The sequence below is a fragment of the Sciurus vulgaris genome (genome assembly GCF_902686455.1).
Source record: "Sciurus vulgaris genome assembly, chromosome: 5".
NCBI classification, from domain to species: Eukaryota; Metazoa; Chordata; class Mammalia; order Rodentia; family Sciuridae; genus Sciurus; species Sciurus vulgaris.
The window spans coordinates 177,969,783-177,997,149 of NC_136465.1; the positions used below are offsets into that span (position 1 = coordinate 177,969,783).

Below are 27,367 nucleotides of genomic sequence, written 5' to 3' on the forward strand. Positions count from 1 at the left end.
CAAGAGCAAGTTAGTCACCTCAAGTCTCTGGCAACATTTAGTTCTTGGACTTCATGCCAGGAGATCCTAATCCTGCTTGGAAGCAAATGAGCAAGGGCTATACAAGACCTGAGAGTTGGGGAAAAAATATACTTGGCTACAAATAACAGAAGAAAACAGGAGAAAGATAAAGTAATTGAAAGGAAGAAATAAAACCTACATTATTTGGAATCAGAATGGCACCTCTCCTGGAGAAATCAATGGGGAAATCGCTTTAACTCCAAGAGCCTGATAAGGTAGTTGGGTGCAAAATCATTAGGTAAAATATCAATACTTTTCAACACTCAGCAAGAGTCAGGTAAAAAAATGTGATGAGAAAAAAACCCTTTTATGATAGCAGTGTAACCCCAAAGATTCCTAGAAATGAGCCTAAAACGCAACCTGAATGTGAGGAATGTGATCATTCTAAAGTCCCTAAAAGATGACACCAAGGAGAGAAGAAACAAACATACCATGTTTCTAAACAGAAAACAACATGACATCTGCGGAAATATGTCACTTCTTCTCACAGGGCATTAGTTTCTTATGGCTGCTATAACAAACTACCAGAAACTTGGTGGGTTAGGACAGTAAGAAGTTATGCTCATGGTTGTGCAGGTCAGCAGCTCACAATCAAGGTGTCGGCAGAAATGGATCCTTCCAGAGCCACTGAGGGAGAACCTACCCAAGCCCCTCTCCCAGCAACCCCTGGTGCTCCTTTGCTTGGGGTCTAGGGCACCCCACCCAACCCCATCTCACCCCATCTTCACACATTCCCCTCCTCTCCTGTGTTTCCCTGCCTTCTCTTAAAAGGATTTGCCATTGGGTTTACAGCCCACCCCAATACAGGATGATCTCATCCCCAGACCCTCAGCTTACATATATCTACAAAGATCCTTTTTCCAAATGAGGTCAGATTTACAGGTTCTGGGAGGGCGTACCTTGGAGGGGCACTGGTCAACCCACTACACAAAGTAATCCATAAGCCCAATGTTATTCTACCAAAACTCCTGCAGGATCTTCTTTTTGAACTAAACAGACATCTATACTCTATTTATTAAGTTCACATAGACAAGAGTAGCCATAAGAAAAACGCAAGAAACTGGAAAGAACAACTGGAGGACTTGAACTCCACTGGCTTCCAGAATGTGCTAGACTGTAACAGTAAAGCAGGAAGAGCAGCGTGTGCGGTAGGACAAACAGCAGCACAGAGAGGTGGTGTGCAATGCAGGCTGCGGTAATGGTGGCATTGTGGGGTGCTCTTCAAATAAAAGAGGTCAAAACAAGTGGAGAAACCCTTCACCCATGCCCCTGGAAACGACCTGGAAACACATTAACATAAGACAGGAAAGAGTTCGATACTAAATGCTAAACTCCAAACTAGAAACCAGGAAGGAAGATTGAGGCAGGGTGGGAGCTGGCAGGCCCCAGAGGAAACAGGAACAGCCAATCAAAGAAGCCCACCCTGGGAATTGGAGACAGGTGGGAAATTAAGAACTGGCTACTTCGGCCCATCGGATTGGCAAAAAGTTCAGAGGATGATAATGTCAAACTTGGGGAAAATGCAGACTGATGAGCTTAGTACCAGGGGCAAGACAGTCTTAGAAGGAACTTTGATAATTAGATCCAAAATTACACTTGACATCTCCATTATGTAGCAAGTCCACTTCTAGAAATCTATTCTCAAGAAGCTTTAGCATGACTATGCCAAGTCTTCGTCTCAAGGATAGTCACTGCCTTCTTACGACAGAAGCCTCAGCCTCCCCAGTCCATGGGAAAGCTGGCCCTGTCTCCAGGCAGCTGGCCTGCGTGCCCCGGGCATTCCCAGCATCTCTGCTTTCACATCTGAGAACCCCAGCGCCAGGTACTAAGGACCCTGCCAGGTGCTGGTGCGGGCCAGCCCCTGCTGGATTCTTCTGGACTGCAGTACTTGACACCCTCCACTGCCTGAAATCCCCTCTCCCAGAACCCAAAGCTCTGCCCCTTGGTTCCTCCAAACACACCGGTTCCCACGGATGACCATGGCCACCTCAGCGGCCCCCTCCGCCACCCTGAACATCCACCTCCACCCCACTCCTGACTCAGCAGTGACCTCTCCACCAGCCCAGGAACAGAGGCTCCCGTCTTCCGGTCAACCAGCAGGAACGCTGACCTCACGGGAAAGACCCGAACATTGCAGGGAACCTGGTGCTCGCCTGAACTGCCTGCTGAAAATGACCTTTTCTGTGTAGCTGCTGACAGTCCCCTTCCCCCAAAGCCTGAGATCACATTTACAGAGGTGGTGGTAACCATGGAAACTGGCAGCCCAGCACAGGCTGCGGATGGTTGATGGGTAACCAGGGGGACAATGACAGTGCCTCTGTGCTTATTCAGATGATGGGGGCGGGCCGAATGGGAGGCCAGCACAAAGGCCACTGGCAAAATGATGCAGGCTCCAGAAGCTTCTAAGGGGGTGTAAATGACACCCATAACTCTCATAAAAGGACAGAGGCACACTGGCCCACACCTGTGCTTTTTGATCTCCTGGGGAATTTACAACAGGCCTTTTGTCTGATGTCACTTTTCTTAAAAAGTACTTTATAACAACTATCTGGTCGATATTCTGGGCCTCAAATCTGGTCTCAAAAGGAAACTCACCAGTGGGTCCTGCAGCCCTGGTTTTCAGGAGTTGATTGGAACTCTGCCTGGAAGCTGGAGATCAGCTGCAGGTGCCACTTGCTCAGATCACATGGCCTAAGATCGGCTACCCTGGGGAACTAAGATGCTACGTTTTTTAAAGACCCAACATGACCTCCGTTGATATTTGAACACCTCAGATGAGAAGTAACTAAACAATCTTTCCAGGAACTTGGAGAGTAGCTCCCCCAAAGAAACTTCCAGGCATTTGTGACCCCCTCTGGCATAGCTGAGCTCTCTTGTCTTGAAGACAAAGTGAAGAAAGATCAGGAAGGGCAGGGGAGGGAGGCCTGCAAGTGGGAGCCACAGGTCCTCACGCTTCCTGAGGAGCAGGACGCTTCCACTTTCCCTGACTCGCAGCCTGTCTGCAGAAAACTACGTTTTACTGGAAACTGGCAATGGAAGTCACAGGGACCCAGGGCATGCTTCCCAAGTCCTGAGCCCCTGCTCTGCACACACCTGTGGAACAGGTCCCACCACCCCGTCCGTCACATGAGGGAACCAAGGTTCCCAGAGGCTGACAAGCTGCAGGTCACCAGGCAAGTGACACCCAAAGCCCACAGTCATATCTCCACCATCTCCTATCCCTCTCTGCCTTTTTCTTTAAATATCCGCCAGACCACGCCGTGCTTCTGAAGAACACGTACGTGCTCCCTAAGAGGCAGCGCGGGCATCCCTGTCGCGGGAACTCCAACTCGGAAATGCTGGAAACTCCTGCAGCATCAGGTCGGCGCTCAAGGAGGGTTGGATTTGGGAGCATTTCGTATTTTCAGATTAGGCTCGAGCAACAACAGATAAATATTTTGAAGTCTGGAAAACTCCAAATCTGAAACACTGGCCCCAAGCATTCTGGGTAAGGGATGCACGGCCTGTACGGGGATGACTGACTGCACCCCGGGCACCTGCTTGGCATCTGAACGCTCTGGTGGAAAGGGCCCACTCCAGGTCCCTTCCAGGGCAGCCCCATCTCTGTCCCACTCTCTCCGGTAGCACAAGTGGCCTCTCACGGATGAGTCTCAGCTCAGGGGACAGCTGAAGCGGGTGCCTCGAGAGCAAAGGGGTGCTCCCTGCCACCCTCTCCTCCCAGATACTACTAGGGCCACAGAAGGTCACGGCCACAGAGTGGAAGCCAGGGCTGAGCCCTCTGTGCTCCTAAGGAATCTGTCTGAGTGAGCCCCTCAAGGTGCACAGGACATAGGGAGGACCCAACAGATGTCCCGTCCCTTGACAACTGGAGGCTCCTGAACCTGCCAGAAAGAACAAAATTAACAGTGACCCAACAGACCAGAGGCTGGGCCTCAGGAACCTATGAGGCTGCACTACAGTCCCCAACAGAGCAGACTGGGGGCTCAAAGAAGTCAAGGGCTCTCCAAGGACACAGCACGAGTGGAAAAGACCATCTTCCCACCACAGAAAATACCTAAGCCCGACCCAGTGAGGAACAAAAGAGTGTTTTCAATAAGTTAACACGTTGAACAAACACGCTACAGCAGAGATGACAGGACGGGAGGGAGGAACCTGACTGGGAAGTGGGTGGTGAGTCACAGAAAGAGCAGAAACAGCCCGGGAGCAGTAACACCTGTGGGCTGGGCAGCTCAGTGGTACACACTCGCCTGGCCTGTGTGAGACCCTGGCCTGGCCCTGGGTCTCGTACTTAGCACCACATGTAAATAAAATAAAAAGATCCATTGACAACTAAAAAACACATTTAAAAAACTGAGTAGTCTAACCAGTCGATTCTTCATAAATTAAAAAAAAAAACCTATGCACTATCCCTAAAGAGAAGATCAAAAAAGGAAGTCATCTATCTATAGGTTGATGATGAGAAAAGATGAACACAATTTCTCTATCCTACGATGAAGAAAATATTGGGGGAGGGGTCTTCACACACTGCAGGTCCTAGAATCAATCACTGAAAACTGTCCACGGCCCCTTGGCCGGGTCATCAGATGCAAGGTGTGCGAGCCCTCAATGGCAACCCTCCCACCACCGGACCCTGTTCCTCAGAACAGTCTGGAAGTGCGCGCACGCGCGCACACACACACACACACACACACACACACACACCACTTTGAGGTTCATAATGCCCCACACAGAAGAAACTGGAAACAAACAGGGGTCCTGACTTGAGCACACGGCATCCATGCCAGGGACAATGACGAGAGCAAGAGAGAGGTTTCCTAGGCCAGGAAGGGACGTCCACGGTGATGCACTTGTACAAGCAGGTCGCACCTGTGGCAGACGGGACACCAAGAACAAGTGAGAACACCCAAGGCATGCAGGGAAGTGTTGGGGTTCTGCTTTATGCACGTCGAGGTTTGGAACTTTTACAGAACTGCTTTGGGTTTTCGATTAATAATAACCTTAAGATTTTTTTTAAATAAATCTATTCCACCCAGTCTTGCACCTCTCAAAAAAAAAAAAAAAAAAATGTATCGCTGAGGAACGCTGGTTTCTGGAAGGCTCTGTCTGCCAAGCACCCAGGGCAGCAGCAAGCACGGCGCCCACTTGGCACCTGGCCCGCAGCAGCCCTGCCAGCCCAGTGACGCGCCTCCTTCCTCCTCACGCCCTCTCCAGACCTCCACGCAATCCCTCCTCACACCAGCCCCCCACATGGCCACCCCAACTCCATGAGCCGCAGCTCCTCTGACCTTCAGGGTGCTGCCTTGGCCCCAGGGTCAACGCCTGGGCAGCATTTTGTGTCACACCAGTCTGAGGCCCTGGTCCTGCCACCTGCCTGGCCCAGCGTCCCAGGGCGCGGCCCTCAGGGCCCTGTCCTCCATCAGGAAGTCCTGCACCACATCTCCCATCCCCGAGAAGGCAGGGCTAGGGTCAGGCCTTCGTCCTGGGTCCGGACACCCAGCACCCAGCAGGTGGTCCACAGGCATTTGTGGAGGTGCCAGTCCTGACTACAAGAAGCTTCTCGACCCCCTCAACCAGACCCCTGGCTCTTGCTCTGGCCTGCACGTGACCCCATAGCCCCGGCCACAGTGGCAAGCTGACCTGGGTGCTGGCAAGCAGGCCAGCTCTGGTTTTGAGGACGCCAGGGTCTGCAGGGTCAGGAGTGAGGGGCGGGGGAGGGGCGCCAGGCTAGCTGGCTCTGCTCTCTCCCCGCCCCTTGGGCCCTGCTTGCCCTCCCTGCCCTCCTGAGAGCCCTTTTGTTGTCTGGCATTTCTCACAAGAAATGTCCGGCTCCCTCCCCACTGAAGGACCTTGCTTACTTGCCAAATTCCAACCGTCCTGTGGGCCCCTTAGAAGTGGCCTTCTAGGCTCTTCTCTCCTCTCTGCCCTGGGCACCCCTCTGAGACCACCCCACATGGCCACCCCAACTCCATGAGCCACAGCTCCTCTGGCTTCCAAGCTCTGAGGATCCCCAGGAGGAGGGAATTTAGAAACGTCAGGTTTCTAAGACGAGCCCGCCCAGTGGTTTGTCATACCTGAGCCCGTGGGATGCACCACGGCAGTGAGAGCTTTCCAGGCCTGAGAACCCAGGACCGATGAGCAGTCGGCCGGCTGTGCTCGCCTGGCCAGTGCTGAGACTTTCACGGCCACCTCCCCTCCTGTGCCTGGGCCCCTGCTCGGGTTCTGGCCCAGGCGGGACACGGCAGTGCTCAGCTGCTCTCCGCTCCACAGAGCCCCTCTACCTGGTGCCTGGTCCTGGCCAGTCAATAGTATCCCCCACCCGCTCCTGGATAAAGGGCTGGGAGGATGTGGACACCCTGCTGTCCCCATGACCAAGTCCTAGAGGGGACTGGAGTCAGCCAGGGTCACAGTTGCCATGGGAAGAGGGTAGAGCTGCAGCCTTCGGGTGGGCATTCCAATGATCCTGGTACCCGTGGCACCTGTCAGGTGGCTCCCGTGGTGCCCTTCCACGGTGAGGAGGGGGCTGGTGACAGGGTGGTGGGCACCACAGCCACACAGCCAAGTGGGGTTTGGCCAAGCCAGCCTCCTGCCTACCAGGAACTCACAGGCTCCAGGTCGCTCTGGCCATGATCACTCTGTGCCATGATAGTGCCCTGGGCCAACCCCACTGGCCATTTGTACTGGGCGCCCCAGAGATCTCAAGGCCTTCTGGGTGCTGGGGACTGTGCCAGGCCCAGGAAGGGGCTGTCCTCAGGGTACACCCCAGCCCTGGGGTAGCTGTAACCATGGGGAAGGAGGGCCCAGAGACACTGGGCAACATCTGGAAAGATTCTGGGTTGTCCCTGTGGGGTGGCAGGTACTACTGGCCTCTACAGTAGATGGAGGCAGGGACACTGCTGAGCGTCCTGCTGTGCCCAGGAGGCTCCACCACAGAGAACCACCCAGCATGCATAGTGCCAAGGGCACCCTGCTCTGGACAGAGGGTACACAGTGGGTCCTTTACTGACTGTGTTGTGGCCCTGGTGGTGAGGAAGCAGGGACCCAGGGCACCCTCCACACCTCCACGCAGGCCGATGTCCACTGGCAGAGCTGGGGCTTCATGCCTCCTCAGACAAAGCCGCCCCCAACTAGCACAGACAGGCACCTCTTGGCTGTGGGCAAGGGCTGGAGGAGGGGGCCCCCACACTCCCACCATGGGGCTGGAGACAGTGCGGGGGGGCAGGGGGACCGTCCCTTTCCAAGGTGAATGGGGACAGAAAAAGAGAGAGGCACAGAACACTGGCTCTAAAGCCAGCGAGCTGGGCCAGCTCTGAATCCTCTGCGTCCAGCAGCTGAGTACAGCCCATGTGGTACGCTCGGGGTGTCTCAAGCCATTAAGATGAAGTCATACAGGGGAAGGGCTTCCGGTGTGAAATCCATGACTTCTCACGAAGGGCTCCACACTTCAGGAACAAATGACCAGCTGCTCGGGTCCTGGCGAGAGGCTGAGCACCCTGGCCAGGCCTTCTCCTGGAGGGCACCAAAGCCAGCCTGACTCACGAACAGTCCCTGAGGGTCCTGTTGTCCCTGGACAAAGGGCAGGCTCTTCAACGGAGGGTCCCAGAGGTGCCCCAACGAGCTCAGGGCTGCCATTGCCACAGCAACCCTGTGCCCACAGGGCCTGCAGAGCAGCAGGTTTTGGGGGCAGCCCAGGTGCTGCCAACACCAACTGGCCACACAGGGGCTGCCTCCATCCTGGCAGACACGTGGCCCACCAAAGCCAAAGGCACAGCGTGGAAGAAGAGTCACTTAGAGACCAAAGGCCAATGGAGACTGTCTCTGGGCTGGGGACTCCTTGCTTTCTGCCTTTGGTATTACAGAATACTCTAAAGTGAGCACATTAATCTTTGTGAACAGAATAGACAAACTGTTTTTATTCTGAAAAGCAACTTCAAGTGCACAAAATAAAGCTCGAAAAAATTAAAAACACAGGCCAGGCACAGTGGCACACACTTGTAATCCCAGTGGCTCTGGAGGCTGAGGCAGGAGGATGGCAAGTTCTAAGCCAGCCTCAGCAACTTAGCGAGGCCCTAAGCAACTCAGAGAGACCCTGTCTCTAAATAAAATATGAAAAGGGACTGGGGATGTGACTTATTGGTTAAGAACTCCTGGGTTCAATTCCTGGTACCACAAAAAAAAATAAATAAATAAAGACAAAGTGCTGGTTTTCAGTTGGTGCTTCCGGTTCTGTTCTTACGTAGATGGACACAGCACAGCCAGAGCTGGCCACATGCTCTCCAGGCCAAGAGCAATTCCACCACACTGGCCAGGCCCTACAGTGCACACACTTAGCAGATTAGACCAGCTCCAGCCAGCTGCTTGGTGGCCCAGGGCTCCTGCCACACCCACTCCAAGGCTCTGAGACACCAGCTAAGACCAGCAGTTTGTCAAAGCACCTGGCTCTCCCAAAAGCACAGCATGCAGCAAATCTCTCTGCACTATGCTCGCATGATATTAACCAGGCTGCCGGTCTCAAGCATGCTGTCATTCACTCAGTCAACAAACTGAGAGCACTTGATGTTGGGCCAGGCTCCTGCTGCACAGGCACCTGAAAGCCCAGGACGTGAGTGACTCCAGGCAGCGGGGCTGACATTCCACAGTGCTGCGCACCCCTGCGGGCTGCAGGTATGGTGGGGCTTCCCAGGGGGCTATGCTGAGGGCAGGAGGAGGGTCAGAGTTGGCGAGGGCCCCCCAGGCACAGGCAGCTCCAGGACAAGCAGCCTTTGCAGCTGCCGCGTGCCACCAGTTCTGAGCACTCTGGTCTAGGTGGTTAGACACGATGACCACTGTGCTCACTGCTCAGCTGGGTGCTCCACAGGAACGTCCCATGCCAGCTGCATGACCCTGAGGATGCTGGTCTTTCATCTCCCGCAGCGCCAGCTCCGCCACCCCCCTTCCAATTCCGCCATGAGCCCTTCATCCCCCTGCCTCCAGCACAGCCGTCGGGACCTGGGGTCCCCAGCTGCCAGGAGCCTTGCCTCACTCAGCCCAGGGCCCCTGGTGCCCGGGCTCAGAGTGGGATGACTGGACAGCAGTGAGATCACAGCGCTCATGCCCCACTGTCATGTCCCCTGTCCAGCATCCCAGTGACCAGCAGAGGACCGGGAGGCACCTCCCTGAGCTGCACCTCCACAGCGGCCTCCCAGGATCCCACCACCTGGGCCAGTGTGAGGCCGCAGACAGAGGCCGCCAAGGGGAGCCACACCAGAGAGGACACCCAGGCAGCAGCGGACTGCCACCCTCTGACCACAGATGGCGGTGCGGAAGAGTGTCTGGGATGGCCGCGAGCAAAAGAGCTGCAAATCTGCGAGCCACCACGTCCCCTCATAGGGTCTTGGGTCTCAGTTCGCTCTGAGCAACCCGCACGCCTGTCCATGGCCAGGCACCCGGACACAGGACGTGGAGGTCTGCGCGGACACAGAGAGCAGCAGGCCTCGAGCTCTGCGGAGCTGCAGCCGAGCTTGTGGCCCAGTCCTCCTCTGCCAGGAAACCTCAGAGACGAAGGTGAGCTGGAGCCTCAGCCACCCAGGTGGGAACTCCCTGTGGGCAGCAGTCGGTCTCACTGGACCCCAGGGTGTGCAGGCCACCCCAGGGCCTCCCAGGAAGTGCCTGAGCTCTAGTAGCCCCGGGGAGCTGGGACACACTCCTGGGACAACAGAGACTGCACAACCGTCCTACATGTCACTTGTCAGAGCTCCTTGCTGGCATGTCCACACTGCCCTCCCCACAAGGCCCCCTGGCAGGAAAGGGCCCTGAGGCCCAGCTTGGAGGCCTGCCATGCTACCCAGAGCACGTCTGCAGAGTCCACTCCCCGGCTCCAGGGCACCAACGGCAGGTACAGGAGCATCCCTGGGGTGCAGGGCTCCTAAGGATCAAGGGCCAGAGGAGGGAGGCTATGGATGGAGAGCTGGGGCTTCTCGCCTGGCTCACCTCAGCCTCGCCTCCATGGGCGGCCTGTGATGCTCAACCCTGGGACCCAGCATGTAATGAGCAGGCCCTGGCTCCAAGCCCACCCTGCCCCTGGCTCTGGCTGCCTGATATCACTCAAATCATCCTGAGGACGGGGCCTGACGGGACAAAGACGTGGCCTGAGGACACCACAACAGCCTCTGTGCGTCCTCTACGGCCCCCGCTGGAAGGAGGAGGCGGCAATGGCATCGCTCACAGCTCCCCAGACCAGTCTGACTCCATGGGCCCTCCTCCCTCATCAAAGATCAGCCAAACCTGGAGCCAGGGGCCTCTGCTGAAGCAGCCACCTGCCCGGCCCTGCCCTGCTGAGTCACTCCACGCCTCCAGGAGCACAAGCCCCTGCAAGAAGAGGCCTGGGGCTCCCGCTCTGCCCCAGGAAGCCTGCCTGCACCCATCAGCCCAGCCCAGGCCTAGGAGAGCACCCCAGACCCACCTGGTCCACTCCAAACTCACAGCCGCCCACAGAGGTGGCCGCGTCCTATGCCCCAGCCCCTCAGGTGTGGGCAGCAGCCTGACTCTGGCCAGCCCCTCCTGGACAGCACACTTCGGCTGCAGCCTGGACACTGACAGGTTCATCTGGCTAATAAATCAGCTCTTCCAAAACCCCGGTGCCTGGGAGCCCAGGTCTAGGAAGGTGACAGGTGCCAGGAGTCCCAGGAAGTAGGAGGCTGATGCTGGGGCCAGGCGCACAGCAGGACCTCCACGGAACACCCAAGGAGCAGCAGGACGTGACCGGTGCAGAGTTCACTTCCACAAGGTGGCATTTATCCTCTGGGCAAGCCAGGCCCTGGTAACCTGGCAGGCTGCAGTCCCAGGGCCTGGCGCTCAGAGCTGGGCGGGACCAGCCTCCACTGTGGGTGCTCTCAGAGCTGGGCTGATGCTCTGGGAGGGGACAGGGTGGCAGACAGGGGCAGGAAGCCAGGACTGAACGAAGGCCTGGGCCCAGAACCACCTGCTGCATGCAGGGTGAGAGGGCAGCATGGGTCCAGCCCCGTGGGCAGCAGGCACAGCGGCGCTCCCAGACGCAGGTGAGATAGCACACAGCAGTGCTGGGGGTGGGGGTCAGGCCTGGGCCCTTGGGCTCCAACCACAGGCCTGAGCGAGGGTTACGAGGCCAGAGCGGCAGGGACAACCATGCAAGAGGTTTCACAGGCAACAGAAAGGGTGACCTACAGTGTGGGTTTGCCCAGGATTTTCCATTTTAGCACGGAAAGTCCCAGGTCCTAAAACCCCTCGACCTGGGCAAGCAGGGGACCCCAACCGGCCTGCAGGAGGGAGGGGAAGGCCAAAGCCAGGGGCTACCCAGACAGCCCTGGGCTTCACCCAGACAGGCAGGTGGGGTAAGGACTTGACCCTGGGCCACAGATGCCCCAGTCACTCAAGCACGGCACAGTCCTAGCTCCCTCCTGCTGGCCGTCCCCACGCCACCAAAACCAGCAGTCCCTATTTGGAGAGATCAGTACTTCAGGTGAGTGGTCAGTATCCTTCCAAGTCATCAACAAAACAGACCAAAAGTGACATTCAGCTCGAGAATGACCACCTGACTTAAAAACCTTAATATAAAATCTAAGGGTGTCAAAAATGTCACGAAACCAGTCAGCAGAGACAGGACACGATGCTGCCCACACACTCAGCACTTGGGGCTGGATGCACTGAAAAGGCGGAGCCTCACATGCTGGCAGTGCCACAGGGCCCTGTGAGGACACATCGACCCCACCAGGGACCCTGGGAAAGACACGCTTTTAAAAGCTCATCTCTGCCACCGTGACACCCCGCGGCACTTCACTTGGCCGCTCAGCCCACCTGACCAGAGTCAGCCTGCCCCACTGCACAGGGGGCTTGTCTGACCACCACCTTGGGCCCTGGGCACTCCTGAGGTGGGGCAAGAAGCAGAGGCTGCTCACAGTGGCCAGGCAGGGGGGTCGGCAGGAAAGGCAGGCAGCTAGGCTGACCCCTCACGGCTTCCACCCCCGCCCCAGACCCCTGCGGCCCATGCCCACTCACAAATGCTACGTGAGCCCTGTGCCAGGGCTGGCTAAATTGTGAGGTGCCCTTCTGTTTTTTAAGTAGGTTAGGAAGGAAAGTCAGATCAAGAGGCTGGACTCAGCCTCGTCAGGTGAGAGACTCATTGGAGGAACGGATAAAAATCCGGAGTATCCTGGCATCTGGCAAGGCAGGCTTTCTCCCCAGGAGTCACTGCACAGAGGGACAAAATGCTCTTCTCAGCCCCACTGCCTCAGTCCCCCCTGCAGAGAGTGGAGCCACCACATAGGAAGCTGGCCCCTGTGTCTGGGGGCTGCCTGTAATCTCAGTGATTCGGGAGGCTGAGGCAGGAGGATCTCAAGTTCGAGGCCAGCCTCAGCAACTTAGTGTGACTCTAAGCAACTTAATGAGACCCTGTCTCAAAATAAAAATTAAAAGGCTGGGGATGCGGCTCAGTGGTTAAATGCCCCTGGGTATAGGCCCTGGTACAAAAAAAAAAAAAAAATCTGGACCTGAACACCTGGCCCAGTTTTATACCATCCTATGTTCCCTTCTAGCTCAAAACACGTCAGACCAAAGAGCAAGACAAAAACACAGCAGGGAAACAGCCCCGCAGCAGGCACGAGGGGCTCCCAGGCCAACCAGGAACCCAACGGCGGTCCCAGCTAAGCCACTGGTTTCCTGCTACAGGGCCAGTCTCACCCTGCAGACTCCACCAGGCCTCCACATTTTCCTTTTGGCACAAGACCGCATCCAGGAGGCAGAACAGAGTCACAGACAGCACGCCTCGCGGACACACCCTTTCACAGCCAGGTGCCCGAGCAGTTGCCATAGCTCAAGCCTGGACTTCCTGTCCTGCACACATGCCCTCCTGACCTCTGAGGGCCACGTGCTGGGCGGACAGGAAGCCTCTCAGAACAATAAACCTTAATTTTCCATCCTCTCTTCTTTGAGGATATGGGGCATTTTCAATGACACGCTAGAATTTTCCACGCTTAAGAGAACTGAGTTGGAGAGGCACTGGCGCTGCTGAGACCTTGGCTTGGAGACCCGGGGAGAGAGGGAGCACCTCATCCTGAAACACGCTCACACAGCGCCGGTCACCAGCCCCACAGCGCATGCACGGTGCCCGCCGAGCTGCGTCCCACTCACTCGGCAGTTATTGAGGGAGTGGGAAGCCCAGGGGACGCGTCAACAGGGGCCTGTTCCTGAGCGACACTCGATCTGTTCAGAGGACAAAGGAGCAGGGTCCCCGTGCACCACGTGGCTTTGTAACCAGGGAGACCGTGCTACGTTTCGGGTGCTCAGACGAGAACTGGGCACCTGATCTAGGCGCGTGCTCCTCTTCCTGCACCGGGGACTCCCTCTCCACCTTCACCCTCTAAGAGTCAGCAAGCCAAACCGCTCGAATGCATCAAGTGCAAAAGCAGCACACACCCGGTGGTCTGGACCCCAGACTCAGTCCCGGGGGACGGAGCTGGGTCAGCAGCCACATGGAGCCGAGGGTCCTGACACAGCAGCTACAGGCTCCCCGGCCACCTCCACTCCCTTCTCCCCCAGGTGGTGGATTCAGGGGAGTCGGCCAGCGCCAGGCCTGAATCCTTGACTCTTCTCTCCTCTGGGGCTGGGCAGTGAGACTTGGGGCCCCCAAGGGTCCAGGAACTCCTACTCCTAAGACAGGGGGTCCCAGACACTGCAGCGAACCCAGGGACCCCTCACCCACACTGGTGCCTCCAATGGGGTCCCTCCTCTCGCCCAGACTTTCAAGCAGCACGCATATCCAGGAGCCCCTCGCACACAGCTGAACACCCAGAGGTCCTACCGTGGACCAGACACAAAAGAACTTACGGTGAAGGGCGGGTCCTCTGCCATTTACAACACCAGGAAGCGGCTCAAGTGTTTGGAAGACTGTGCAGGATGCAGGGACCTGAGTCCCGGAGAGGACCCCAAGGACAGCAGTGCCCCCAGGACAGGATGACGGGGGCTTTCAGCCACTCCTGCTCTGGTCCACACAGCAGAGGACCTGCTCCCACAGCCCCACCACCTGAGGGGTGGCAATGATGTGGCCCCCCAGCCCCCAGCCCCCAGCCCCACCCTGCTGCTCTCTCACCACTGAGTCCACACGTTGCAGAGGCGGGCTCCCAGACACATCTGTCTCAACCGCACAGAATGTCCTTGAGGCTCGCCCATGTCACGCCGGGTGTGAGTGTTCCTTCCTGTTATGGCTTGGACGTGAGGTGTCCCCCAAAAAGCTCAGTGTTGGGCAATGCAGAAAAGTCCAGCCGCAAATTGATTAGATTAGGACAGCTGTGACCTCATCAATGGATTGACCCATACGATGGGTTAATGATTTGAATGAACTACCGGGTGGCAACCGTAGGCAGATGGGGCATAGCCGGAGGAAACAGGTTCATTACGGGTGTGGCCTTGGACTATGTCTGGTCCCTGGCTTCTCCCCCGCTTGCTTACCAGTTGCCACAAGCTGAGAAGGTGCTTCTGCCATGAGTTCTGCCTTACCTCAAAGCAATGGCATCAGCCAGCCATGCACGGAACATCTTGAAATGTGAGCCCAAAATAAACCTTTCCTCCTCTAATCACTTCTTGTCAGGTACTTTGGTCACAGAGAGGAAAAGCTAATTAACACACTTGCTTTTCAAAGCACAGCGTGGATGGACCACATTATTTATCCACTCCTCTGCGATGGACACTGAGTTGTTTTCATCTTTATATATACATACACATATTTTAAGTTGCCGGTGGACCTTTATTTTATTTTTTTTAAGTGGTGCAGAGAATCGCACCCAGTGCCTCCCACATGCCTGGCAAGTGCTCCACCCGAGCTGCAGCCCAGCCTGAGCTTCCACCTTTGAGGGTGATGTGAGCGATGCTGCCGTGGACTTGGGTGCATAAGTACCTCCTCAAAACCTGCTGGTGATTCTTTGGGGCCAGGCCCAGAAGGGGGCTTCCGGTCGCAGGGCGATTCTGTCTTTGATTGTCTGTGCTCCTCGGCGGCAGCACCATTTCGCGTTCCCACGAACAGCACACGAGGCTCCAGGTGCCCCGGGCCTTCACCTGCTCTTGCTGTTCCCTGGGGGTTTTGATCTCTGCCATCCTTGTGGGCATGGGCTGGCACCTCCCGGTGGTTTTGATCTGCTCCCTAAAGAGGAGCGGGACTGGACACCTTCACGTGTGCTCTTGGGCCACTGGCATTTCTAAGGGAAACATCTATTCGAGCCATTACCCGTTTTTGAATCTCAGGGTGTCTTCGTTTTGGACTGTGCGCATTCTCTCTTTACTCTGGATATGAATCTGTTAGCAGACTCACAATTTACAAATGTGTCCTAACAGTTTGGGGCTTTTTTTCAGCACCAGGAACCAAACCCAGGGCACTCTACCACGGAGCGACATCCCCAGCCCTTTTTATTTACTGTTTTTCCTTTTTATTTTGAGACAGGGTCTAAGTTGCAGGCTGGTCTCACACTTGCAATCCTCCTGCCTCAGTCTCCAAGTGGCTGGGATTACAGGCAAGTGCCACCACACTCCGATTCATAACCATTTTTAAATGATTCGGTTTCTCGTCACCTGCAATGTACGTGGGCTGGAGGAAGAGAGTATCCCAAACCCAGCCATCCCCTGTTGCACTTCTGTTTTCCCAGTCCCTTGACCTTAAAAAAGGCAAAAACTGGGGAAGTGAAGAGAGGTCCTGGGAGAAGCTTGTCCTTCCCCACGAGGCCCAGAGGGGGCTGGACTTGCCTGGAGTCAGGCAATGAGCAGGGGGCAGCTAGGAGGGCCCAACCCAGGCCAAGTCCTGGTGAAATCTCATGCTCTCTGAGAACCAGGGGCCATCCCTGTCAGCATCACAGGGCACAAAGGACAGCTGCTGGGACCATAGCCACGCACAGTGGTGTCCGGCAGTGGAACTGCACAGCAGCTGGACAACTTCACACTGAATGTGGGCAATCGCCTCACTGATCAGTGGTTACTGCCCTGCAAGAGAGTTCTTATCTCCTAATGCTAACACAGAGCATGATTTTATTTGAATTGGAGGCTATAAGTTTACCTTAACAGAGTGTCATTTAGATTAGATATGAAAAGTTTTGAAACTGTAAAAACAAACAGAACTCGGAATGAAAACAGACCATGAGAAAGAGAGAGAATTCCTGATGGATGGATAGGTGGACAGAGGGAGGGTGGGAGGACGGGGGCAGCTCCCTGTCTGGGGAACCTGCGCTCTCCTGCTGGACGGGCTTCAGGAGGCGGGGCATCACTGCTCAGTCCTGGCTCTTCGCCTGGCATCTGCCTTCCCTGCCCCCAGAAGCAGCCCCGCTGACCCCTGAACACCACCCCACACAGGAAAGGAGCACCTGGTGCCCACCTGCCCTGCACTCCACAGCATCTACAACAGCACCACACAAGAAACCCACAGGGACAGGAGACAACTCCCCTGGTCCCCAACCCAGCATTACACCCCCCCCCCCCCCCCCGCGCCACCTCACAGCCACACCCTGGAGCAGCCGTAGCACAGGACTCTCCGCCCTCCTGCTTCCTGTTCCATGGCAGCTCATGCTGGGCTCCACGCCCAGAATCCCTGAGCCTGTATGCAAGACCTGGGCTGTCACAGCAGCCCCTGTGGGGCCTGGTCATCAGTGGGCAGTGGGCATTATGGTTAGAGCACTAGGCACACAGGTCTGGGCCTGGCTCTGCCTGGCTCACAAACCTTCCAACCTCAGTTTCTGTACCTGTCAAATGGGTTTCTGTGAAGTGATGCAGGCAGACCCTGAGTGGGTGCCCAAGTAGTGGGCAGACCACAAGCCCAGGCAGGCAGGAAGAGCCCTGCGAGGGGCCCACCTCCCCATGATGCCTGGCTGGAACATCCCGCCTGATGGGAGCCAGGAACAACCCAAAGCCCACAGAGCAGCTCCAGGATACAGGGAAGCAGGACCAGGATCCAGACAGAGGGGCAAGACGGAGGCCAGGTGTGGCTGCTGGCCCTTGCCGGGCACCAGTGACCTGGGCACCACTGGTTCCCTCAAAGCCCCACTTCCTGGTCTGGAAATAGGGGAGCCACCACCTGGATGGAAAAGCGCAGGAGTTTAGGGTCACCTGTTCACCCAAAGTTCACCTGCATCAACGGTGTCCCAGGAAAAGCAGCAGCAAAGCCCCCTGCACCACCGCCATGGTGACAAACCACTGCTCCAGCAGCTCGCAGCTGTGATGGCCACAGGTGTGCACACCTCTGACACCTTGAACTCTGCAGGACAGCCCCACAAGCCAGAGGCCAGCAGCCCTCCCCTTCCAGGCAAGCCAGGCTACAGAGTGCACTCCCAGCCCCCCAAGGGCCCCCGTTCTCCAGGGCCCTCTGTCCCCAGCACACTCCCTGCTCCCACGCCCCCGCGGGGTTGAAACAGTGTGTTGGGATGGGTGGAGGGAGGAGCTTTCCTGCAAAATCGCCCTTAAAGCAGAGGTGTGTGTGTGAAGAAGCCTGGCCTCCATCCAGGACCTCAGGAGATCAGACACTGGAGTGACAGCAGAGACACGGCTGGGACGGGGCCTCTCCCAGCTGTGGACGCCACACCCCGATGGTCGCAGGTACGCACAGGTTCTTACCCGGAGCAAAAGCCGAGATTTCCTAAGAAAGGCCCCTCCCCTTCCCCAGGGCCACATCCCCTGACATGGCAGGGAGGGACTGCAGATGGCTCTTTGGGGTGACTTTGGATCCCCTGGTAGGGGCCCCATGCCTCTGCAGGTGACCCCACCCAGCTCATTCCAGAAATAATCTACAAATATTTGCCAAGCGCTACCGAGAGCCAGGCCCCAGCCCATGGGAGGCAGAGGGGCCGTCCTGCAGGAAGGAGCAGCCACTGGCGTGAGTTTGTCCCTCGGACCCTCACAGGCTAGGACCCGACCCCCCGTGTTTCCTGGGGTGAGCCCAGCACCTTCCCAAAAGAACACAGAAAGCACCAGGAAGGCCAGGGAGGCTGGCCGAGAGGCCCCTGCCCAGCCGCCTCCCACACTCCCACCTGACTCTGGACACAGACGTGAGCCTGTTCGGGTTGGAGGACCGCGAGGAAAACCATTCCCGGGCTGCGAACGGCCACGCCGCTCACACCGCTGAGAGTGTTTTCCATACGCTCTGCCCCACGAGATGACATCTACCTCTGTTGAATCTCAGTGCTGGCAGCGACTGAGGCCGGTGGCACCCGGCCACACACCACGCCCCAGGCCCAGACGCCGCTGCCAGGGGCCCCACCTTCCACCTACCCCGCTCCTCCACGGGTTTCTGCCATCCAGCTTCAAGATGGGCAGCCTATATGTCAGCCCAAACCAAGCGGGCTCTTTACATGGTGACACCGTCCTCCACAGAGCTCGAGAGTCACCAAGAACACGGGTCACCACCTAGGAGTGACTTCAGCAGCCCCCTCCTGCCCAGGGCCTCGAGGGACTCCAAGTCCCACCTGTCCCCACTCCACCTGGTGCCGCTGGGTGCCCTGCCATGGTACATCAGGTCCCCCCTGACCTGCACCCTTTCCTGCCTCCCAGGGCCCTGTTCCTGTGGCCTCTACTGCCCATCCCTCTCCAGGTCCAAAGACTCAAGAGATGCGGTTACCAGCCAGCAACCCCAGCTTCACCAAGCGTGGCCACAGCGGGCCCAAGAGATCCTGGGATGATGCCCACCCGGCCCCGAACAGCCCGAGGTCCTGGTTTCCAGCTGGGAGACCCCTGCGGGGCAGGCAGCGTCTCAGGGGGGCCAGGATGCTCCCGCACACCCACCCGCCAACTACCTTCTACTCCCAGTGGGCCCCAGCTCCGCACCCCCACCTCACAGAGGCACCCAGGACTGGTCCTCAGGCTCCCTGACCCCAGGGCCTCCTTCAGCCCCCCTTGGGCTCTTCCCCATGTGCTCAGCCCTGTTCAGCCGACCACCCAGGTGGGCCAGGGCTCCTCAGGGTGGGCCTGGGCCGTCCTAACTGCCCACGCCCTGTGAACAGGAGCACGGTTGCCACCACTAGCAGGAGTCCCTTGTGCTTCCTCGGCTTACCCAGCTCAGAGGGGCAAGAAGCCTGGACCATCCATGTCAGGAGGTAGCAGCCGGCAAACTGAGTGCGGCCTAAGTAGCCCTACCACTGCCACCAAATGTGACCGCCTAGCCTGGCAGTTGCTTCCTCTGTCCACCCATGCCCTGCAGCCACCCCCATGAGGAGCCAAGCCTACCCTCTGGCGTCCCACCCTTTCCGCTCTCTCAGCCCGAAGACCAGCCATCAGCAGGCTGACACTTATCCCCAAGCTCTGGACAGGGCCTGCGGAACACGGCCAGCCCTCTCCAGACCCAAGGGATCTTGCCACCTCTGGTCTCCCTGCAGGCTGCACACCTCACGCCCCCATGTTGGCACAGACCCCCACCCCCACCCCCGCCCTTGAACTCAGCTATGTGTGGGGCCTCAGCTCCCAGGGGCCTGGTGCATGATGGGTCTCCGTAAGTTACAAACCACCCCTATTCCTGAGGCACATGAGCAAGGGACCATTCTCCAGAGCCTTTAAATGGTTAACCAGTCGCCAGGAGTGGCCGATGGTCTCTGTCCCTCAGAGAATGCAGCTCAGCCACTGAGGTGGTCTAAGACCTCCCAACCAGGCAACGCTGGCACAGGGGCCGGCCCGACTTCCTTGTTTGTAACCTTCTGTTTAAAAGTCACTGTGATCTCCTGCAGATACTTTTAAAACTTCATCAAACCTACAAGACTTCACACCATCCACTCCCCACCGAAGCAAACAGCGCGGATTCCGACCTTACTATTTTGGTGACTTCCAACATTTTCGGACACATGTGAATGACTCACCAACCAATCGTTTCTGCCCCATGGCACAGCCACGCACCTGCACACGGGGGTCACAGGGACGTTACCTTCCACGGCTGCCAAGGTCTGTGATGCGCAGCTTAAGAACCCACCCACAGGACAGTTCCAGGGGGATTAAAAACGTCAACTCAGTAAAAGACCAGCGTCTGGAAGGGACCCGTGCTTGAGTTTCCCATCGGGTTCTCAAGTTCTGAGACACACACCTTTGAAAAATGCACATAGCTTTTATAAATGTTCATGAGAGAAAAATCCCAATCACAGCATGGAAAACCTCATTCAAAAACCGTCACCTATGAAATGAACATCTTAACGGTTCATGGCATTAAAAAAACAGCAGCTATTTGAATTTCACTGTATTCAGACTTCAAAATTTTTTCAAAGTGGGGGACAGGGGTGTCGCTCAGCAGAAGAGCGCTCGCCTAGCATGAGCGAGGCCCTAGGTTTCACCCCGAGTAGCAAGAAAAAAATTTATATTTTTTCCCAAAAAGTGTTTTGTGCTTGGGGGGGCTACCCAACACTATCAGTACTATCCACACAGAATGAGGGTAACCTCCAGGCCAGGCTGCCGGCAGCTGCCTCCCTCCTGTGCCTTCCTGTGCACAGCCTCCAGGGCAGTAATACTGCATCAAAGACTTTAGGGCAGGCTGTAAAGCCTGGCGCCAATTACTCATTGAAAGTCCTGTTCAGTTTGAATCAACAGCCTCCCCACAGCGCGTCCGCCTCCAGCTAACGCAGGTGTCTTAGAATCAGCTCGGTTGCTCTGCTGTTGGGACCTGCAGGTCTCAGTCTCCAGTGAGTGGCTTCTTGGGGGCGGAAAGCAGTGTCCACGACCTGAGGTCACGCAGCATCCCAACATGACTACCTCATGCAGAGTTCTGATCTGGCCCTAGAGTCATCCAGCTTAGTTAGCAACGGATTCCTCTAAACTGCTCCCTCGGGCAGGAGAGGGGGCCTGAGGGGCGGGCTCATTTCATTCCAGGCTGGTGCCCATCACTGAGTGCAGCCCTGAGGTGGTCACTCAGCACCTGGGCACTTCAGTTTCACCAAGGAACAAATGACACTGTGAGAGTATAGAAAGCTCCTTACGCCAGAGACAAGCCTAAGGTAACCGTCATGTGGGATGTCAATGCACCAGGCCCCAGACTTCCTCAAAGGCCAGTCGGCCAAGGATCTGCAGCCAGAAGTGGCCTTGGAGACAACTGCTAAGCAGCACTGAGCCTCCAACCTCCCTTCAGCTGTGACCGGAGTGGAGGGCCCACCAGCTGAGAGCCCTCAGTAACCAGTATCTACCTGAACCCTGCTGTCCGCTCACACAGGGCCCACACGATGGACACCACACACAAACACCCTGCCCCAGATGCACCTGCTCCCACTAATGTACCATGTCCCCCCAAAAAACCTAAACCCTACTATCTCGCCAAGTTGTTTCTACACAGGCCCAATTTTCCATTCTATCAGATGAAGGGGTACGCAACCCCCCCCGCCCCCCGGCAGGGCACACTAGGAGTGCACACAATCTGATGAACTATCTGACCCCGACAGCCTGTTCCAGATCCTTTACACATTTTCACAACATCACAAAACCTGAAGTAGTCCCCAACAGGGAGACTTCTTGGCCAGAACCTATGCTGACGTGTCACATGACTTCAAAATCAACCCCACGAGACCCAGATCCTAGAAGGAACCAGAATCTGTCTGATGCCACCTCTCTCGGGACAAACAGCCAGCTGCGGAAACTCTGAAAAGTGCTTTTCAGTTCTTCCAGAGCGCCCACAATATTGTATCACAGTCCTCATTCAGTCGACTTGTGGGGAGCACAGACCCACAGGCCCATAAGGAGCCTTCTGGGCAGCATCTTGGTCTCATAAATAAGGCCACCTGCCTGTACCAGGCAGATGCATTCACAGGCAGGTGGGCAGACAGGCCACCTCACAGAGCCACCGAGGGCCCCTTCCTTGTCCCCTACCCCCTGCCCAATCCTTTCTTCCCATAAATCCGATTCCCACACCCAAGCTGTGGTCCTCCTATCCTCAACACCAGAGGCGAGGCCCCTGCACGCACAGGGTCAGCAGCATACAGGCACTGGCGAGGCACTGGCGGCTGAGCTGAGACTCCTCTCCCTTCTGCTCCCCAGCCCTGAGCGGGCAAGCAGGGTTCTCATACCAGCTCCACCGCTAAGCTGGGCGGCCTCTGAAATAACTCCCAAATTATAAGTCCGAGTCCAGAGCAGGAGCCAAGATCAAACGGAGTTACACGTTTCAAAGAGCTACACAGAGACTGGCACACACACGTGAGCCGAGCTGTTATTATCTGGAGGAGACAGGAAAGCAGACCAAGGGAACTCCAGCCGTATTACAGGGTGACTCAGGGACCATCGGCAATTTCCAACGGTCCCACCCGGGGAATAATTGGCACATGGAGCAGGCAGTGACCTTTGATCCCTCAGACAGCCCTGCCTGCAGCAGGCTGACTCAAGGACATCACTCAGCACACCAGACGACCCAGATAACCCTGAGGCCAGGTTTTAATAGCACAACTGGGGAAAGCCCTAAGAAAGCCTGCACTTGAACTTGAAGAAGCCCAGGCTTGCTCCCTGAACTGCTGAGGAAAGTGGGGTGGTGACTCTCCCCTGTGCTTGGCCTGGGGGGCAGCATGCCCCCAACATGCAACTGGAGGCAGCAAATGCCCCAAGAATTGCCCAGGCCCTGCCTGAATGTGCCCCAGCATGCCCAGCGGGGCCCTGCAGCTCTCTAGGCAGCCCACAGGAAGCCCCTCCTTCCTCCCCGGGCCACTCACCCGACACAGACACCTCCATGAGTGCCTCCAGCGGCCGGTTGTTGTCCAGGTCCCGACTGAGCTGCAGCTCACCGGTGGCAGGGTCCAGCAGCAGCAGGCTCAGCTCGTTGCCCTGCAGGAAGGTGTAGTTGAGGCTGTCTGACAGGTCAGGGTCGTGGGCCGGGATGCGGCCGATCACACCAGTGGGGAAGCTGTTGGACTTGTTGGTTACATAGTTGTTGAAGAGAATCTGGAAGTCCGGCAGCTCAGGCGGATTATCATTCTGGTCTAGGAGGTGGACTCGCACCGTGGCCCGGCTCACCAGTGGGGCTGACGTGGCCTGCACCACCAGCAGGTAGTCCCTCCGGACCTCAAAGTCCAGCTCGACCAGGGCTCGCAGGTCCCCACTCAGCAGGTCCAGCTGGAAGACCTCTGGCACATTGCCCTCCACAATCTGATACATGATCTGGGCATTGGGGCCTTCGTCAGGATCACTGGCCCGAATCCTGGCCACCACCGACCCTACCGGGCTGTTCTCTTCTACAAACAGCTCTAGTTCATCCCTCTCAAATACAGGAGGGTTGTCATTAATGTCGAGGACAGTCACCTGGATTTCCACCGAGGCACTAAGGGGAGCTGGGCTGCCCCGATCCACAGCCAGAGCCCGAAGGTTATACATGGCCACATTCTCACGGTCCAGCCGGCGCTGGGTGCGGATCACGCCTGACGTTGGCTCAATGTAAAAGTCCCCATCACCGTCATCCCCGCCCTGGAAGGTGTATAACAGGCGGCTGTTGGGGCCTGAGTCCCGGTCAGTAGCAGAGACCTGGAGGACGCTGGTAGACGGGGGAGCATCCTCGAAGACTGAACCCTGGTAGGAATCTCGCAGAAACCTGGGTGCGTTGTCGTTGGCGTCCAAGATGAGGATCTCCAGGGAGGTGGTGTCCGATTTCTGAGGGATGCCATTGTCCTTGGCAGTGATGGCTAAGGTGTAGGCAGCCTGGTCCTCATAGTCCAGCTCTGTCATGGTGTAGATGGTGCCAGTGTCGGGGTCAATGCGGAACTGGGGCACTGGGTCCTCCAGCACATAAGTGATGCGGGCATTCTCCCCTGTGTCTTCATCGGTGGCACTGATGGTGGCAATGGAGGTACCCACCGGCCGGTCCTCGCTGACACTCACAGTGTAGTGGGAGCTCTGGAAGACAGGCCTGTGCGTGTTGGCGTCGGTGACGTTGATGAAGACCTGCGCAGTGTGCGAACGTGTGCCGTCAGACGCCGTCACCGCCAGCACGTACTGCCGCTCCTGCTTATAGTCCAGCGGCAGCGCTAGGGTGATAAGGCCACCACCGCTCTGACTGCTGAGCGCAAAGCGGTTCCGGGTGTTTCCGCCTGTGAGCTGGTAGGTGATCACGCTGTTGGCGTCCAGATCGCGGGCCCGCAGAGTCAGCACGCTGCTCCCCACAGCCGCGTCTTCATTCAAACGCAGCTCGTAAGTGGGCTGGGTAAACATGGGGTCGTTGTCATTGACATCCAGCACAGTGATGGACACACTGGCGGAGGAGCTCATGGGCGGCGAGCCGTGGTCCACTGCCTCCACACCAAAGCTATAATGCTCCACCTCCTCCCGGTCCAGCTCCCCGCACACCGTGATCCAACCCGAGCTGTTGTGGATCTGGAAAGGGAAGTCCCGGGTGGAGGTGGGGTCCTCAGAGCCAGCACTGCTGCCCCCCAAGGCAGCAGAGGCTGTGTCCACCAGGCGATAGCGCAGACGGGCATTCTCACCAGCATCTGCATCCACCGCCTGAATGTGCAGCACCGAGTGGCCCAGAGGCACATTCTCCAGCACCGCAGCCTGGAAGGGGCTGCTCACAAAGATGGGTGCATTGTCATTAATGTCCAGCACCTGCACAGAGACCAGCCCAGAGGAATTAATGAGGGGAGGCCGGCCCCCATCCTGGGCCTTGATTCGAAGGGTATACTCCCGGATGGCCTCAAAATCCAGTGGGTTGATCACATCCAGGCTCCCACTCAGAGAATGCAGGTAGAACTGCCCCTTCAGGTTCCCACTAACAATGCTGTAGTGTATGGCTGCGTTCTGACCCTGGTCCCGATCAGTGGCCTGCACCCGCAGCACAGGTGTGTTCACAGCCACGTCTTCAGGCACCTGGACCACATAACGCTTCTCACTGAATTGAGGATAGTTATCATTCTCGTCCTCCACTAAGATGTGCACTGTGGCCGTAGCGCTGAGCGGGCCTGGATTGCGTCCCTGGTCATTGGCCTCCACCAGCAATTCGTACTCAGATGCCTCCTCCCGATCCACCACTGCCCGGGTGCGCACCACGCCCGAGCGTGCGTCAATTTCAAAGACGCCACCGGCACCCTGCAACAGGCGGTAGCGCATATTGGCATTGGAGGGCGCATCGCCGTCTGTGGCGCGAATGGTCAGCACCTCGTAGCCCACTTCGAGGTTCTCGCGCACACGCTCGCGGTACTCAGACTGCTCGAAAACCGGGCTGTGGTCATTGGTGTCGCTGACTGTAACGGTGAGATAGGTGGCGGCTGAGCGCCGCGGTGAGCCATGGTCCATGGCGCTAACCTTGAGCACGTGAGTGTCTTTGGTCTCGCGGTCCAGCGCACGGGCTGTGCTCACCGCGCCGGTGGCAGAGTCGATGAGGAAGTAGCCATTGGAGCGCTCATCGAACAGTGCCTCCATCTGGTAGCTCAGGCGCCCCGCCTCACCTTCGTCAGGGTCGTGCGCTCGCAGTTCGATGACTGCAGTGCCCGCTGGCTCGTTCTCAGGCACTGACACCTGGTAGCTGGGCAGCGGGAACTGCGGACTCGTGCTGCTGCCTGCGCCCCGCCGGGCCCGCCGCGCCGCTCCCGCCCTGGCCTGGGGCGGGCTTGGAGACGGCGGCTGCGGTGAGGGCGTCCCTGCGACCGTCTCCAAACCCTGCTCAACTCCGACAGCGCGGGCTGCGCCCCGCAGGGCACACAGGAAGCGCAGGTGGGCCGAATCGCTGTGCAGCAGGCAGAGAAAGCGGCGCGGGCAGCGGGACCCAGGACGCGGCAGGCAGCTGCAGGCGGGGAAGGTGGTAAGGACTGTAAGCGCTGAGTGCAACGAAGCCGCGCTGCCGCCAGAGTCCGGGAAGCATAGAGACCCCCGGAGCCCAGACACCGAGAGCACTGTCCACGCTCGCAGCTCCGCACCCGGGACCGATCGGCGCCGCAGCCGGGAGCCGCAGCCCGGGCCGGGGGTGCTAGTCAGCAGCGGCAGACTCTGCGCCGTCTGGGCGCCGGAGATGGCCAGACGGACCTGCAGCGGCAGCGGCCGGCCCCCCAAGCGCGCGCATCCCCGGAGTCCCGCGCCCGGCCCACGCCTCCGTGCGGTCAGCAGCCCATCGCGGCTCACGTCCAGTAGTTCTCTCAACGCCCGGGGCGTGCGCGCAGCTTCAAAGGCGTAGGTCCATCCGTACCCGAGGGCGAAGGCGCGGGCCCTGCCGGGCACGCGCAGCTCCCAGGCGGCCGCTGGTAGCCCCAGAGCCGGTAGGGCGGCGGCGGCCAGGAGCACCAGCGCGGGCAACACGGGCGGTGGCGACGGCGCCATAGCCCGGAGCCCAAGCCGGGCGCCCGAGCACAATCCATGCACCCGGCGCACCTCCGCATCCACCCGGCGCGGCCGGGGGACGGCTCTCGCGCGCCGGGTGCCGGGCCCTCGGAGCGACCCGCGCCTTGCCTCCCCGGGGGCCCAGACCGGGACAGCGGAGCCCACGCGCCCGGCCTTCCCCGCAGCTTCCACTTCGAAAGCACTTTGCGAAAGTTTGCGAAGTTGGTTTCAAGATGGCTCCTCCGGCGTCCCCGGAGAGCGCCGCGCATCAACCTGCGGCAGCAGCGGCTCCAGGCGGCTCCAGGTGGCCCCGGCGCGGGCTCGGCCGGGCGGGCGTGGGAAGCGGGGCGGGCCCAGGCGGGGCGGGGGCTGAGCTCTGGAGCGGTCCGGGCCGCGCCGCTCCGCGCCGCGCAGACCCTGGCGGCCGGCTGCTGCCTGGGCGGTGCGCTGCGCCCGCGCCCCTCCGCCCGCTTTCTCCCCGCCCCCGGCCCGGCCCCGCCCCGCCCCCGGCCCAGCCGCTTATTGTTCCGCCCCGGGGGGAGCCGGCCCCGAGGTGCGAGCCGGGATGATCGCTATGGAGACGCGGGGGCGCGGCTGGGTCGGGGCGGGGGACCCGGCCCACTCCCCCGCGGCCTCCCCACCCGGCCTCCCCAGGGGCGGGGCCGAGGACGCCGCGCGCGGAAGGGCGGGGCCGGGACCCCTGGCTCTGCTCTCCGGGCGCGCGGGAGCGGTGCAGAGCCTCGCACCCCACCCGGGTAGGGCTGATCCACGAGACCGCGGCCCCCAGCGCCGCGCGGGCTGGACCCGGGGCGGACAGTGACTGAGGTGCCCAGAGCCCCCATTAAGAGCCGCGACCGCGGCGGGGGGGCGGTCAGTTACACATTTAGGACGCTGCGCGGACCGAGGCTGAAATGCTTGACCCAAACACAAAGTTCTCTGTTCTTTGAACCCCAAAGTGCAGCTAACCGGATTCAGTCCCCTTGGTTTAAATACCTTTAAAAGAAAAGAAAAATAACCTGTGTTAACTTTGGGGATTTGGAGGGGACAGCGGAGGCGAGCTCGTTGCGTTCGCGGACTCGGCGTC

At 58.3% G+C, this 27,367-nt stretch overlaps 1 protein-coding gene across 2 annotated transcripts in view; it reads right to left on the reverse strand.

Moving 5' to 3' along the window:
- CELSR1 (cadherin EGF LAG seven-pass G-type receptor 1) overlaps positions 1–26,582 on the reverse strand; it is a 118,525-nt gene extending 91,943 nt beyond the window's left edge. For both annotated transcript variants that reach the window (XM_079140179.1, XM_079140178.1), the window contains exon 1: positions 22,698–26,582. In XM_079140179.1, the coding sequence (XP_078996305.1) occupies positions 22,698–26,283 (3,586 nt within the window). In that variant the 5' untranslated portion in view covers positions 26,284–26,582. The remainder of the gene's footprint in view (positions 1–22,697) is intronic.
- Positions 26,583–27,367: the final 785 nt, after the last annotated feature.